Below are 16,643 nucleotides of genomic sequence, written 5' to 3'. Positions count from 1 at the left end.
CTGTATGGTGTACTGTATATAATGTATGTATGTACTGTATGGTGTACTGTATATACTGTATGGTGTAATGTATGCATGTACTGTATGGTGTACTGTATGCATGTACTGTATGGTGATCTGTATGGTGTACTGTACTGTATGGTGTACTGTATGGTGTACTGTATATATGTACTGTATGGCGTACTGTATGTGGAGCGGCACGGTGGTGTAGCGGTCAAACACTGTCGTCTCACAGCAAGAAGGTCCAGGGTTCGATTCCCGCTTGGGGACCAGGTTTCCATGATGCCAGTTACCCAGGTGGGGTATCTCCCAGGCCTTTCTGTGTGGAGTTTGCATGTTCTCCCCGTGCTCGCAAAGGGTTTCCCCCCTGATAAGATAAACCCAATGGAAAAACATGCACAACAACAAGATCGCTAACGCTGTGGCGTCCTTGATGAAGACGGACAGGAGCACTTGGATTGGTCCCCTGGCGCGGCTCACGTTGACGCCTGTCTGCTCCCGTCTGCTCCCGGCTGGAAGGACAATGGGATGGGTTAATCGCAGAGACTAATCGCATGCGTGCCGATTGATGACCTCTGAGCAGGTCCTAAATTATTATATTATTTTGTATGCATGTACTGTATGGTGTACTGTATGTATGTACTGTATGGTGAACTGTATATACTGTATGTATGTACTGTATGGTGTACTGTATATACTGTATGTACTGTATGCATGTACTGTATGGTGATTTGTATGGTGTACTGTATGTATGTACTGTATGGCGATATGTATGGTGTACTGTATGTACTGTACGGTGTACTGTATGGTGTACTGTATGTATGTACTGTATGGCAATATGTATGGTGTACTGTATGTACTGTATGGTGTACTGTATGGTGTACTGTATGTATGTACTGTATGGCAATATGTATGGTGTACTGTATGTACTGTACGGTGTACTGTATGGTGTACTGTATGTATGTACTGTATGGCAATATGTATGGTGTACTGTATGTACTGTACGTGTACTGTATGGTGTACTGTATGTAGTGTATGGTGTACTGTATGTATGTACTGTATGGTGTACTGTATGTAGTGTATGGTGTACTGTATGTATGTACTGTATGGTGTACTGTATGGTGTACTGTATGTATGTACTGTATGGTGTACTGTATGGTGTACTGTATGTAGTGTATGCATGTACTGTATGGTGTACTGTATGTAGTGTATGGTGTACTGTATGGTGTACTGTATGTATGTACTGTGTACTGTATGTACTGTACGGTGTACTGTATGGTGTACTGTATGTATGTACTGTATGGCAATATGTATGGTGTACTGTATGTACTGTACGGTGTACTGTATGGTGTACTGTATGTAGTGTATGTATGTACTGTATGGTGTACTGTATGTAGTGTATGGTGTACTGTATGTAGTGTATGTATGTACTGTATGGTGTACTGTATGTAGTGTATGGTGTACTGTATGGTGTACTGTATGTATGTACTGTACAGTGTACTGTATGTATTGTATGTATGGGTGTACTGTTTGTATGAATGAATGAATGAATGAATGAATGAATGAATGTATCGCTGCTGGCGGGACAAAACCTCATAACTCCATTTTTAAAGATTTTCTTTTTGATATAAATCAACTCCGTAGATCATCCTCCATATGTGTGTGTGGGTTTTACAAAGTTTAAACAATGGGAAAGCATTAAACCGATCATCTGTCTAAACCTCCTAACTCTATTCACCCTCAAATCTGTGTTCGTTTTTTTTCATCTGCTGAAAAGTTGGGTTTTTGGAGTTATGAGGTTTTGTCCCGCCAGCAGCGGTATGTGGAATGGGTTTTTGTGTGAGTACACTCATATAATTATGTGTGTGTTAATACAGTAAATGACAACGTGTGTGTAAGAGAGAGTCGGGCAGTGAAGGCAGAATGCTGACAGCAGGGAGAATGAAGCTGTATTGCTTGCTACGCTGCTTCTGTGTCCACTGAGCGATTAGTGTCTCTCTCTCTCCCTCTCTCCCTCCCTCCCTCCCTCCCTCCCTCCCTCTCCCCTTCTCTCCTCCCCCCGGAGAGCGATCAATCTTTCCTTCCGTCCGAGGGGCTGATCAGTGGCAAGGATCCAGGACTAGGTCAGCAGGGAATAGGATCCCGCACGGGCACACACACACACACAGTATTCCAGTGCACATGCACATAAGTATATACTGTACACGTTGCACATGCTCACGCACACCACACATACACCTCACTATACACCAAAGACGGGTGACAAATGAAAGGAAAAGCAAACAGAAATTGTCTTAATTCATAATAATAATAATTCATTACATTTATATAGCACTATTCTCAGACTCAAATCGCTTTACACTCCGTAGAGTTAGGGAAATTGCCTCCTTCACCACCACTGGTAGCACCCAACCTTGGGCTACGCAGGCTCAATGGCTACCATACTGTACACTGGCAACCGGCACAGACCTGATTGGGAATTTGGCCAGGAACGTCGGGTAACCCCCTACTCTTTACGATAGGCGTCCTGGGTTCTTTAACGACCGAATTCAGTCAGGACAGTCTATTCCCTCATTCTGTGTTTTGATGATGGTCAGTCCAAAATCTCCAATAGGTGTGAGATTTGCTGACTGTAAAGTTCACAGTTATGTTTCACATCATTTTCATACTCAATCAAGCCATTCAGTGATCGCTCGTATCCTGTGGATGGGTAGTGTTAGTGTCCTGTGGATGGGTTAGTGTTAGTGTCCTGTGGATGGGTTAGTGTTAGTATCCTGTGGATGGGAGGAGAGATACAGAGTGAGTGTATGGTATCTAAGCTATAGAGAGTGAGTGTATGGAATCTAGGAGAGACACACAGAGTGAGTGTATGATACCTAGGAGAGACACACAGAGTGAGTGTATGGTATCTAGGAGAGACACACAGAGTGGGTGTATGGTATCTAGGAGAGACACAGAGTGAGTGCATGGTATCTAGGAGAGACACACAGAGTGAGTGTATGGTATCTAGGAGAGACACATAGAGTGAGTGTATGGTATCTAGGAGAGACACACAGAGTGGGTGTATGGTATCTAGGAGAGACACACAGAGTGGGTGTATGGTATCTAGGAGAGACACACAGAGTGAGTGCATGGTATCTAGGAGAGACACACAGAGTGAGTGCATGGTATCTAGGAGAGACACACAGAGTGAGTGTATGGTATCTAGGAGATACTGTACATAGAGTGAGTGCATGGTGTCTAGGAGATACATAGAGTGAGTGCATGGTATCTAGGAGATACATACTGTATGTATAGTGAGTGTATGGTATCTAGGAGAGACACACATAGTGAGTGCATGGCATCTAGGAGATGCATAGAGTGAGTGTATGGTATCTAGGTGATACATACAGTATAGTGAGTGCATGGTATCTAGGAGATACATAGAGTGAGTGTATGGTATCTAGGTGATACATACAGTATAGTGAGTGCATGGTATCTAGGAGATACATAGTGAGTGTATGGTATCTAGGAGATACATAGAGTGAGTGTATGGTATCTAGGAGATACATATAGTGAGTGTATGGTATCTAGGAGATACATAGAGTGAGTGCATGGTATCTAGGAGATACATACTGAGTGTATGGTATCTAAGAGAAGAGATACATAGTGAGTGTATGATATAATAATAATAATAATAATAATAATAATAATAATAATAATAATAATAATAATAATAATAATAATAATAAATTGGATAATAATCAATTGGATTTTAAGAGAGAAGTGCCTTTCTCAGACTCAAGGACACTGTACAAGGAAAGGGTAAAAAAAAAAAAAAAAAAAAAATATGAATATATGTGTATAGTAAGAAGAGGTAGAGTATCTAAGAGGAAAGATACACAGAAAGACAAATTCCCAAATAAAAATGCATTCATTCTATCACAGCCTCTCTACCTCATTAATTATATCACAGTTTATCTACCTCATGGATTCTATCACGCAGCCTCTCTACCTCATTAATTCCAGCACATCCCCCTCTACCACATGCATCATATCACAGTCTATCTACCTCATTAATTATATTAGTCTCTCTACCACATTCATTCTAGCACATCCTCTCTACCTCATTAATTATATCACAGCATCTCTGCCTCATTCATTATATCACAGCATCTCCACATGATTCATTCTATCACATCCGCTATACCTCATTCATTCTATCACATCCTCGCTGCCTCATCCATTCTATCACAGCCTCCATCTCATTAATTATAAGCTGATCCTCCTTATCCTCTTCTTCCGTCTCTCTCTCTTTCATCCAGCCTCTGTGAGCATGCACCTGCAAATGTGTACACACACACACAGCTTCCTCCATCTCCTAACTCTCTCTTAATATCTTCATCCCTCTTTCTTTCATGACTGTTTGGTCACTCGCCCTCTCTCTCTTTCAGTCTATTATGTTTGTCTTCCCTCTCTTTCTATCTATTGTGCTTGCCCTCTCTCTCTTTCCATCTATTGTGTTTTCTCTCTCTCTCTCTCTCCCTCTCTCTCTTGTGTTTTCTCTCTCCCTCTCCCTCTCTCTCTTGTGTTTGTCCTCTCTCTCTCTCTCTCTCTGACTGCTGACATGTGACATCACACTCTTCCACACTCAGCATACTGTATCTGCTGATAAACACAAAGATCCAGCTCTTCCTCTGCCTCTTTCTTCCTCCCTCTCTCTTTCCATCTCGCCATCCTTCTTGGTTCTTTCATCCTCTCTCCATCTCTCTGCCTTGCACTCCTAGATGTATTGGTGTGTTAGGGCCAAATGCCTTCTTCTCAGAATTAAATTCAGGGAAGGGGGAGGGGGGGGGCTGTGAAAAAGCCCCCCCCACACACACACACTTAACACCGCCATCAATGCCTGTCCCTCCATCCACACTAGCAATCAACTGTGGATGCTTACTTGCTTACTGCATGCGCGCGCGTGTGTGTGTGTGTGTGTGTGTGTGTGTGTGTGTGTGTGTGTGTGTGTGTGTGTGTGTGTGTGTGTGTGTGTGTGTGTGTGTGTGTGTGTGTGTGTGTGTGTGTGTGTGTGTGTGTGTGCGCGTGCGTACGTGCGTGTGTTCTAAGGGATGAGGGAACAAAGGAAGGAACAATAAAAGGAAGGAAGAAAGAAATGTGTTTGATGTCTGCAGTCTTTAGTGTGACATCCTGAGAAAAAGTGCGAGAGAATAGAATGAAAAAAAGAAGGAAAGAAAGATTGCAGGGGGGGGGGACTTGATGCAGTCATAAATAAAGGATGGAGGCGTTACGGTGCGGAGTGAAGGAAGGGAGGGGGGAGGGGCACAGCAATAATGAGAAAACCAGCGAGGGAGCGAACGAGAGGCCAGACGCCATCACTTCTCTGAGACTCACTACTGATGTCATTTAGCCTGCATCAATATTTCACAGCCTTGTGTGTGTGTGTGTGTGTGTGTGTGTGTGTGTGTGTGTGTGTGTGGAGATTTAAAGGGGAATGCCACCCATTTCAAGAATTCACATATCTTATTCCTGCGCCCCAGGACAGTTCCGTCTATATCTTTCTCAACACACGCCACTCTACTGAAGATAGAAAACAAAGAGAATCCCAGAATCTGAGGGATGTCAAATCGGACTTTGAAGTGGTGATATTAACAGTGCAACTTTGAAACTTGAGGCTAGATGAATCTGCTTGTGTAATCCCTATTTCTAAGTGGGATTCATTTTTTTTTATTTAACCTTTATTTATCCAGGCAAGCAATTAAGAACAATTAATTAATTCTCGCACCATAGGCTCTTACAGTATGTATTGTATAAATAGTAAATGGCTGCTTTTTTTTTATATAGCGCTTTTATCCAAAGCGCTTTACAATTTGTTACTCACATTTTTACCCATTCACTCACACATTCACTCACACATTCACGCACCGACAGCGGAGGCAACCATGCAAGGTGCCAACCTGCTGATCGGGAGCAATTAGGGGTTAAGTGTCTTGCTCAAGGACACATCGACACGCTACCCGGGAGGAGCGGGAATCGAACCGATAACCTCCGGATTGCCAGACGACTGCTATACCTCCCGGCCACTGTCGCCCACACTGTATACAATACTTTGTTTTTGTTCTCAATTATGCCGCTTTATTTTTGCCGCTGGTATAGTTAAACCTACTGGGGTTATTTCTATCATCGTTGTATTTCTCCTTGAACTGTTTATGCACTGATCTGTACGTTCCCCAAATCTATTTTCGTGAGACACTGTGGCTTATTGCTCTAATTAACATAATGGAGGACACCTGGGTAATTTGGCCACATGGGGTGTGAGGTTATTAGTACCTGAGGTGTATTACCTCATTGTACACAGATAATGGCTTGGCGCAGAGACACCCCAGAGTTTCATCTGCCTCCGTGCGAGTTAAATAATTGAAGACTAACCCTAACCCACATTGTTTCATTCATGAGCATAAGGGCGGCTCTCACATACAAATGAGGTTCATATGCCTTACAGGTCTAATCCGGGATTCCAACCTCATTTGGGTGAATGGTGAAGAGTGAGTGGTGACTGGTGAGAATGGAGAATGGTGTTTTTTGGGGGGGGGGGGGGGGGGGGTAGCATGGAGAGAGAGGAGGACAATGAAAAGAAGAGGAGAGAGGAGGAGGGAGGAGAGAGGAGGAGGGGAGAGGAGAGAGGAGGAGGGGAGTGGAGGGGAACTAAGATGGCAAAACAATTAATAAATATATATTTCTAACGCAAGCCGTGTCCACTCGGCCCACCCAACTGGAATGGTAAATGGACTGCATTTATATAGCACTTGTATCCAAATCGGTTTACAACTTACGCCTCACATTCACCCATTCACTCACACATTCACACACTGACGGCATGTATCATCAGGAGCAGTTAGGGGTTAAGTGTCTTGCTCAAGGACACTTCCGACGCACTGTCGGGGGGAGCCGGAATCGAACCGGGAACCTTCCTTACCAGACGACCACTCTACATGCTGAGCCGAGATCGCCCAATTATAACGAGTCTCCCTAGTCTACTTGGTTTATATACGTGTTTGGCCGACAACTGTTGACCGCCAACCACGTATATATACGTTATTTGAACGTTTTTCCTTTTTTCCATTATTCATCCGGGGACCTCTGTGTTACCATATGGAATGAGTCTGAGATCGCCAAAGTGCAATACCGGCCGCATCCAGCTAGACGGCGGTATCGAGCACCCTTTGAAACCTTGTATCTTGGCCTGTGCAATGGTCAAATGTCACCGGGCTCACTTTTCTTTGTCGGGCGAATGGAGCGGTTCTCCCGGTTCCATTGAAGTGCGTCAAATATCCCCAATCCATATGTTGTGGTGGGTTATGCCGTGGGCCAAATGGACATCGGATGTACCAGATGGCGATCAAACAATTGGAATACTATTTTTGGAATACTCCCGATCACAGGTAAGGACTATCTGACGTAAATTTTTGCTTGATCGTACAATGCTTTTATACCGATCGGGCTGATAAGCGTTTTTAGTGTTCAATACGAATGCCGTTACTGGCAATCAAATAATCAGAAACGACCCCCCCCCCCCCATTTCATGCATTCATGATGGAACATAATACCTATGATATAGATGTGATTTGGGAATAGTAGTGTGTACAGGCAAGAAACGGCAACGTTTATAGTAGAATTGACGTATAAGGCTATAACTCAGCATTTCGGGAATTACCCCAGACCATGCTATAACGATACTTATATTCACCACGGTATAACACGGGAACGTATGGATGGATTTTTTTTTCTTTTTTCTTACATATTGAATGATAGATAGGTGATGTCAAATGGGCCATAGTATTGTATCCATAGCTATAATATAGAATATAGTTATAGCTCTACAAACAAAATGACGCACTCCTATCTTTTAAAGCGTGGCAGTACTAGAACGGGGCCCGACTAATTCCCAGCGGTCAATGAGTTAACGTGCTCGACAGGAAGGCAGGCTTACAGGTGGATGTGTGCTGTAGCGTCTTTGAGTGCCACTCTAGTTAAATGTGACTGGGTGCTGGCGTTTCAGCACCTGCAAAATGCATTTTATGGTGCCTCAATTTAACACAGAAATACTGTAGTGATTATAGAAAAATTTCACTGTAGAGATTTACCAGACGTTCTGTAGTGATTCACTGTTCGGTTGTTAAGTCTGACGCCATATTTTATATATGTCCGGGGCCAAGTGCTCCACCCCAGACAGCAGGAGATAAATGACTAAGAGCATACCCCAACATTTATTTTTATGACTCAGATCTATTGACTCAGATCTAAGACACCACATGACTGAGGCATGTTGAAAAGATGAGAGCCTCAGCCAACGCAGGAAACCGTTTACTGGAAGGTCGATACGTCGCGACTTAAGAACAGAGTGCTTCTGTCGTGGAATATTATAGAAATCTATATAGTGAATCTCTATAGTATTTCTGTGGTTTTACCGTAGAGATGCTACATTCCTATAGTGATTCACATAATATTTCTATAGTAATCCAATTGGTGTGTGCAAAGGATTCACAGTAATACTAAAGTTTAAAGTTATATAAGAGGAGAGAGAGAGAGGAGGGGATAGAGGACAGGAGGAGATAGAGAGGGAGCATAGAGAAGGAGTCAAGGGTGAGAGAAAAGTTATACAGTAAAAGACAGGAGCAGAAAGAGAGAGAAAGAGAGGGGCAGAGAGACAGCTACCGTATAAAGAGCTGAATGTTAGTAAAAAAACACACAGAAATAATGAAGAGAAATAAAGAGATGTACACAGGGAGAAGCAGACTCTAGAGAGAGGAGGGGGAGGAAGGATGCAAGGAGGCAGCAGCGGTGTAATTTCTTCCTCGAGCTGTGTGGGTGTGAGTCGGAAGTCTTATGGAAAATACCTTCCTACATTCGTTTGTTCATATTGATGTTCGGGGGGCCCTCCATAGCCCCGATGGATTTGGAGCAGCGCTTCCAATTAACACGCATGCACACACACACACACACACACACACACACATACACAGATTGCCGACAATATAATTGTGGAGAAACAAACAGCTAAACACTAACTTTACAATATACACACTCCCTCTCTCACGCACACAAATATACATTCAGACTCATGTACACACAGGGGCTTATTGCTAATTAGCCAATCGCAAGGCAATAATGAGAAATATGCCTGTAACCCCCTCACCCCAACAAAGAAATCCAATGCAGTATTAACCTACCATCTGTACACACTCTTCTCCTGGTTTATATATAATGTTAGAGGGCGTACATTATGAAAATGGGTTTATGGATTATTATTATAAAAAAAAATTCCGTAGTTGCCCTTTTCTCCCGAATTTTGTCGCTATGCCAATTTCCTGTGTGTGTGTGTCACAGTCGTTGCGCTATCCTCTGTCAGTCTGGGGAGGGTGTAGACAACCACATGTGTCCTCCGATACGTGTGGAGTCACCAGCCGCTTCTTTTCACCTGACAGCGAGGAGTTTCACTGGGAGAATGTAACGCATGCAGAGATTCACGCCGTCTCCCCCCAGATCCCCTCCCCGCTGAACAGGCCAACCAGTAGGAGTTGCTGTTGCAATGATCAGGACTCTCAACCCTCACTGGCTTCCCACCCGTGACCACTGCCAATTGTGTTGGTTGGAACAGCTGACCAAACCAGAAGTAACCAAGGGAACACGGGGCGGCTAAGTGGCACAGTGGGCAAGGCGCTCGCCACTAACGCAGGAGATGCTGGGTTCGAGCCCAGCTCTCGGCGTTGCTTCCGGCTTGGCTGGTCGTTCATACTAATACAATTGGCAGTATTAGGGGGTGGGAAAGCCGGTGGGTGGGGATCGGACGTTGTGGACAGCGACTCCTACAGGTCGGTTGGTGCGCCTGTACAGCAGAATCAGGAAGCAACGGGGGCAGCGTGAGCCTCCCACACGTTACTCCTCGCCGCTGAGAGATCGCGCTGTACAGGTGAAACGATGCGACAGCTGCCTCCTCGTGTACCGGAGGGGACACGTGATGCAAGGCTTGGTCCACATTGCAGCCGACCAGTGGGAGGCATGGTCTAACAACGTTTCGAGACAGGGGAGGATAGAATTGGATAATACAAAATTTGGATGGGAGAAAAATAGAAAATGGGAGAAAAAGTATATAAAAAAAAAAAGTAACCAAGGAAACTATAAAAAGGAAGGAAGCTCTATTTTTCAATCTTTCAAAATGTTCAGTTGCTATTGCATGCACTTATCGGTGTTTCATTACACATGTGTGCATGCTTATCAACTGTTTCGCCTGTTTTATTATCACCGACATCTAAGAAGGGAGATCCCCCCTTGAACGACCCTTCTAAGGTTTCTCTCCTCCACATTGCCTGTGGTGCATTTTTTTCCCCTATTGCTCGGTTTTTGTGAGTTTTTCCTTACCTTCGCGTGGGGTATGTCTGGGAGTGTTGCATTCATTTATTTAATTTATTAAAAAAAAATTGGACTTCATGGTGTTTTTGTTTTGTTCTTGATTTATTGTGATGTTTCTTATTGACTTGTTTAAAGAAGACGTGTCCGGCCCATGGGGACATTAACATGTGTTGTCGGGCCTTACAAATAAATTATTTGATTTGATTTACAGTAAGTCATTACGTCAGTTCTATGCTCTGCTTGGTGCCAGACTTCGGTCTCAGTTATATTGAAGCCTGTATTAAAATTCTAAATATACAAGCTATCTGAGGAAATATACATTAACCAATATATCAAACTAGTTAACAACGCAACAAATTGCAGATGATTCTGACATCCGTTTAAATGACGAGAAGAGATGGCTGATCTCATTCAACTGAATGTCAGTTGAACTCAAAGTGACGACCCTTCCTTCTTTTATAGTTTCCTTGGAAGTAACCGGGAATTGAACCCGGGTCTCAGCGGTGGCAGGTGAGTGGTTTGACCTCTACACTACCCATACACCCCTGGGTTTGTCAGTTTTGGCTGAGGGGAAAAACGACATAATGTACTCCTCACGGTTTGGCCAGGGTTTGAAGTCTTCAGATTAACAAGCCTAAACAAGCTGTTCAGAATTGCTTATCCTCTATGATGTCACAGTGGCTGTCTGGTAGCCTGGCAGGGAAGGAAATAATTCATTTAAGATATGGTGTGTGACACATCCACCAAAGACGGTGGGGGTTCAACACAAGGGAAGAAAGTGGTGCTCGGAAAGAAATCATTAAAGTGAGATTTAGACTGGTTTCGTTCACAGGAAAATCCAACAAAACATGTTCCACAGATGCAAGGAAGTAATATAAAATAGTTAATAATACTGTATGTCTCCTTTCAGTGAATGTCAAAACAACATTTTCTTAATACATTTCTGAAGAGATGGTGAATCAGTGAGTACTGAGTAGAGATGTTAATCGGTGCTAAAAGACACTGATATAAATCGGCTGCAAACAGGCCTATTCCAAATAATAGAGTCACACTACTCTCTATGTTACACATCAATGTCTCTCTGATTGTGTGTGTGTGTGTGTGTGTGTGTGTGTGTGTGTGTGTGTGTGTGTGTGTGTGTGTGTGCGCGTGCGTGCGCGCGCGTGTGTCTATGTGCCTACACACTCAAAAACACACAAACCTAATTTCTCCCGTTAAATTTTTCACCAAATAATACACCCCCTGAGAGCCGTGACTATGAACCATTCATAACATCTAATAGCCTGGCACCAACGCCCCACTCAATAACACTTGGCGGTGCAGCCCCACGCCGCGTGTCATCTTCATAACCCACATCACACGTGACAACAACAGACAATATGCTCACCCAGAAGTAGCTTCTCAAGCTCGGCGGGGGCTCCTGGTGAATGAAACGACGGTACAATCTCAACGTTAAACATTTGGTTCCTGTGTCATTGAATATAATCGGACACAAGCGGATATTCGGGAGGGAATCACGGATGCTAAATTAAAGACATAATGATGATGATATTCAAGACCTAATATGATTGGATTTGGAGGCCCTCTGGACAACGTGAGTGGCGATATTCAATATTCGATCGTTCTGTCATTATTATTATTATTATTATTATTATTATTTTTTTTTTACATGCAAAAATATCGGATCATCATGTATCAGAGAATCTTTTTTTTCTCTTCTCGATTGGACGTTCCGTTTCCATTGGAGCGACATGCAGGGTGTGTGGTCACCGGTGATTAGTGGCCGGTTACATCACTGTCCTTCCCCACTCTCACCCCCCGCCCCCCCATCTCTCACAGAGTTCTATTCATGCATCATTTAATCTGCCTCGTCGTCCATCGCGAGGAAGTCGTTGACATTAACATACCTGCCTCCTCCTAATTAACAGATGTGCCGATTTATCATTATCATTATCATTCTTAATCGTATGTAACGGTGTGCATGCGTGGGGTGAATCACCGACCCCCAATTCCTTTCATGGTCATTCCCATGCCAACAATGCACTCTTAAAAAGCATGGGTTGAAATGACTGCACATACAGATGACACAGGCTGGCTTGAAATGGGTTTGCTACAGTGTTTCTCAACAGTGTAGGCACTTGCACGGTAAGGGAAGACTTTTTCCATGTGTAACCATGTCATATGTGATGTGTAATAACGTTTGGAGACGCCCGTCACTGTTCAGTTGCTTGTTGCTGCTTTGACCACTTTCATACAGTGTAATGCCACCAGCAGCTTTGTAGCAAACATCCACTTGTTCCAGTGTCCTGCACCACGGTACAACCATCGACACCTGTAGCCCCCCCCCCCCCCCCCCCCCCGTTTCCAAGCAACCTGCGAGTTAGCTGGGTTTTGTATGGCTACGACATATCAAATCTTTCAAAACAAAACAAATGATGTATGCAGTTTCATTGCGTATTAGCACTTCAATCCACTGAACAACAGCATGTTAACATTGTTCGAATTCCTCATTGAAACCAGTGGGTGCTGCTTGTCACAAGCCAACTTGCTACAGTAGCTTAAAGACAGTGGTAGGCATACCCATTGGTTTCAAGGGCAAATGCTAGCAATGTAAACAAGTGGTTGTTAGGGTTACTAAAGAAGAAATGTGGACAGTTTCCCACAAAATGCCTGTTAAAAGAAAAACAACTCTCAATTCTAGATGAGAAGGTATACTGTTCAACACACATCCATGAATTACAACGTTGGAATTAGTCTCCATTCATTTCATCTGTTGAAACTATTGCAGATGCAACAGGGTTTACAGTCAGCAATCGAGAGGGTAGGCTGTGGCTCAACAGGCCCCACCCCCTCTCTGTGAGGCAGTCACTGATTGGATGCCTCGGGTGACATGGCTGATGATGGACAGCACAGCATGCTAGGTTGAACAACCTTGTCCCTATTGAGAAGTTGACCGTACCGCAAACCACACCATATCTCAAAACAACCACAGATTATTTTGACCATTTGAATAATATTTAGATAATTTCAACGAATGGTGAATGGTCGTTTTCAGGCACTAGCTTGTGACTTCTTGGAGGTGTGGTATTTCGGTGGTCAAGTGCTTATCCATTACCTCTACTGACCATTGGACCAATGAGAATACGTTATACTAGAAGGATCCTAAACAATGCCAATCAGATCACCTAATACAGGTCGTTAAAGGTCAGTGGGGGTTAATTGGACAGGGAGGAGGGTGTTCAACATGTCTGGCACGATGACACAGATCGGTCTGGCTCAGCCCAGACCTGATCATGGTCCATCGGCATTGAATTAGCCCCTGGAGCGGATGACAGGGTGGCGATTTGGTTGATTGACTGATGGACCAGTTGCCGGGGCGGATTCCAGGCATTTGGGGCTCTGATTGGTGGGTCTTACCACAACAGATATCCTGACGCGCTTGGGCGGCCTCCTGAACTCAGGAGTCGCAGGCGCCTCCACGTTGTTGTTCTTTCAGGACCCGGAGAACAAGCACAATGTTAACACAACCTTGGGGTCGGCAGTCACCTCCTCCACGATGGCACAAACTTCACCGAGACGTAATCTCAACGTCGGCACAAAACAGCATTTCAAATGGTGCACAGCTTTACTGCTATGTTGTGGAAAAGACAACACAGCCGACACTCCATAACCAACCCAGCAGTTGAGCTGTGTGTGTGTGTGTGTGTGAGAGAGAGAGAGAGAGAGCGAGAGAGAGCGAGAGATAAATCAATGTCTTTGAAGAGTGGAGGACTGGACGTTAGTCGACTGGAAGAGATTGCAGGAGAAAGAGCAGCGAGAGAGGGATTGTCTGCATGGAGGTAGATGAGTAGTGTGTGTGTGTGAGAGAGGCAGAGTGTAAAGTCTGGTGGTGTGAGAGGTATGGTAGGATTCTGTGAGTGTACATGGGAGAGTGTGAGTGTGTGTGTGTGTGTGTGTGTGTGTGGGGGGGGGGGGGGTGGAGCTGTCTCACCTCCAAGCCTTCAGTCTCTGGGTTGGTGCAGAAAAGGTTCTTTAAGGCATTACCAGAGTTATCCTGGGGGACTGCTGTGAGAGAGAGAGGCAGCCATCTATTAAATCCATCGTTCTATACTAAACATGAAAAATTCCAAACATATGACGGCTTTACATCTTAAATGGATGAATATTGACTGAGATACAAGGTATAACCCGCTGCCATGCGATATTTTCATCTGCCTAGCTCCTATACCACTCTCCTCCTTGATGAGACTGTGGAGGAAATTAATACATACAGCTAAAAACGTCTGAGCCTCATTTCTAAGCTTCATTTGGATGTGTAGTTTGCTGCGGTTTGAAAGAAATCCACCTGCCAGACACAAGGCTTTCATCTGCCTAACTAACGCCTCCTCCTGCCTCCATGTCAGAGTTTGATGGCATGTGTCTCACCCTGCTGCCTGCTACAGAGACGAGGACCACACAATCTAGCGAATAGCTTCTCAATAATATGGATTTTTAAAATCTTTTTAATACATTTTTTGATCAACTTTTTTCTCGCATTTTCTATTTTTCTCTCATCCCAATTTCGTATCGTCCAATTCTACCCTCCCCTGTCTCGAACGTTGTTAGGCCATGCCTCCCACAAGCCGGCTGCAATGTGGACTAAGCCTTACATCACGTGTCCCCTCCGGTACTCGAGGAAGCAGCAGTCGCATCTTTTCACCTGCACAGCGCAATCTCTCAGCGTCGGGGGTCTGCGTTTGGAGGGCACGCCGCCCCCGTCGCTTCCTGAATCTGCTGCGCAGGCGCACCAACCGACCTGTAGGAGTCGCTGTCCACAACGTCCGATCCCCACCCATCAGCTTCCCACACCCTAATACTGCCAATTGTATTAGTATGAACGACCAGCCAAGCTGATAGCAATGCGGATAGCTGGGCTCGAACCCAGCGTCTCCTGCATTGGTGGTGAGCGCCTTGCCCACTGCACCACCTAGCCGCCCTATCTTTTTAAATTCTTTATATAAATGGAGAAAATAAAATCATCCAGCTAAAAACTACTACAGGTTCTAAGCTTCATTTTGATGTATAGGTTGCGGAGGTTTGAAGGAAATGCAGCCCCCAGCCCCCCCCCCCCCACCCCCCTTTTGTACAGCAGGCTTGGGGAATAGCGTAGATGAACGATGACTGTGTTGCATAGCTCAGAGAGCGCTGCGCCAGTGGAGCACATAACATAAAATGGGACTTTTTCCACCCCATCATTTTCTCCATAATAACGAGCATGAGTATAAAAAAATATCTGTGTCCATCTCGTTATCCATACTTTTCCAAAATTCATATTTTTGACATGTGTTAAGTGGTTGCGCAATCACTGGGGATGTGTGTGTGTGTGTGTGTGTGTGTCTTACTGATGGGGACCTCTGTGGGTCGGTCCACCACTGAAGCCCTCTTCAGTGCAGGCTTGAGGGGCTTCTGAGGGACGGTACGGGTGGGGCTGAAGGATGACTCCTCTGTGGAGATCTACACACACACACACACACTTAGATAAATTACACTCAAAATCCCACACAATCAACCTGATACCAACACTTCACTAGACACATCTGTGTGTGTAGTTAATAACACACATATTTTTGTTGTTGATTGATTTAAAAAACCTTAACACTATGATCGCCGATGACGAGTTAAGACGTCATTCCTAGCCATGCTCATTCTGCCGAAGACGCCGTAACTCGTCTTTGATGTCAATATTTCAAAAATCTGTGATCGAAATCATATTTCCCCTCCGGAGCCCTGAGACACACTGCAAAGCTCCACTCAACTCTCTAGCGGTTCAAGAGCGCCATCTGGTGGCCGATCGGCAGATCGCCAACCGGAAATGACCCTTTGAACCGGTAGTGCTCATCCATATGTGGTCCGGGCACTCGCTATCGTTAGAGAGACTCCGTCTTGACCCAGTGAACATCGATCGGTGCAAATAACTCGAAAAAACAACATGATTTGGACGTATATACTATTATACAACCTGGAAATGGATCGGGCATTTCTCCATCCCATAATAGAAAAAATTCTGTTCCACGCTCATTTGCCAGCGGCACGAGGAAGCCACGGTAAGATTCAGCGTTATATTCTAACGTGTTCCATATAAACTGCTATGATGAACATATGACCCACTCTGGATGAATCATCTAATGCTGCCCACGGAATTATAAACGATCCCCCACCCATCCGGTCATCATCAGATGATATGTAGTAACTCCTAGAAGCACATCCAG

General features: G+C 44.4%; 1 protein-coding gene across 2 annotated transcripts in view; it reads right to left on the bottom strand.

Moving 5' to 3' along the window:
* The window catches only part of LOC311248738 (chloride channel protein 2-like), a 154,980-nt gene that overhangs the window by 39,254 nt on the left and 99,083 nt on the right, over positions 1–16,643 (bottom strand). Inside the window, exons 16-17 of one of the 2 annotated variants that reach the window (XM_084339569.1) lie at positions 15,777–15,888; positions 14,387–14,460 (exon numbers count right to left, since the gene is read on the bottom strand). In XM_084339569.1, the coding sequence (XP_084195695.1) occupies positions 14,387–14,460; positions 15,777–15,888 (186 nt within the window). The remainder of the gene's footprint in view (positions 1–14,386; positions 14,461–15,776; positions 15,889–16,643) is intronic. The other variant, XM_084339570.1, reaches the window with a different exon arrangement.

Source organism: Notolepis coatsorum (genome assembly GCF_963971535.1).
Source record: "Notolepis coatsorum genome assembly, contig: SCAFFOLD_228, whole genome shotgun sequence".
NCBI lineage: Eukaryota > Metazoa > Chordata > Actinopteri > Aulopiformes > Paralepididae > Notolepis > Notolepis coatsorum.
This window is presented reverse-complemented; position numbering and strand designations above follow the sequence as displayed.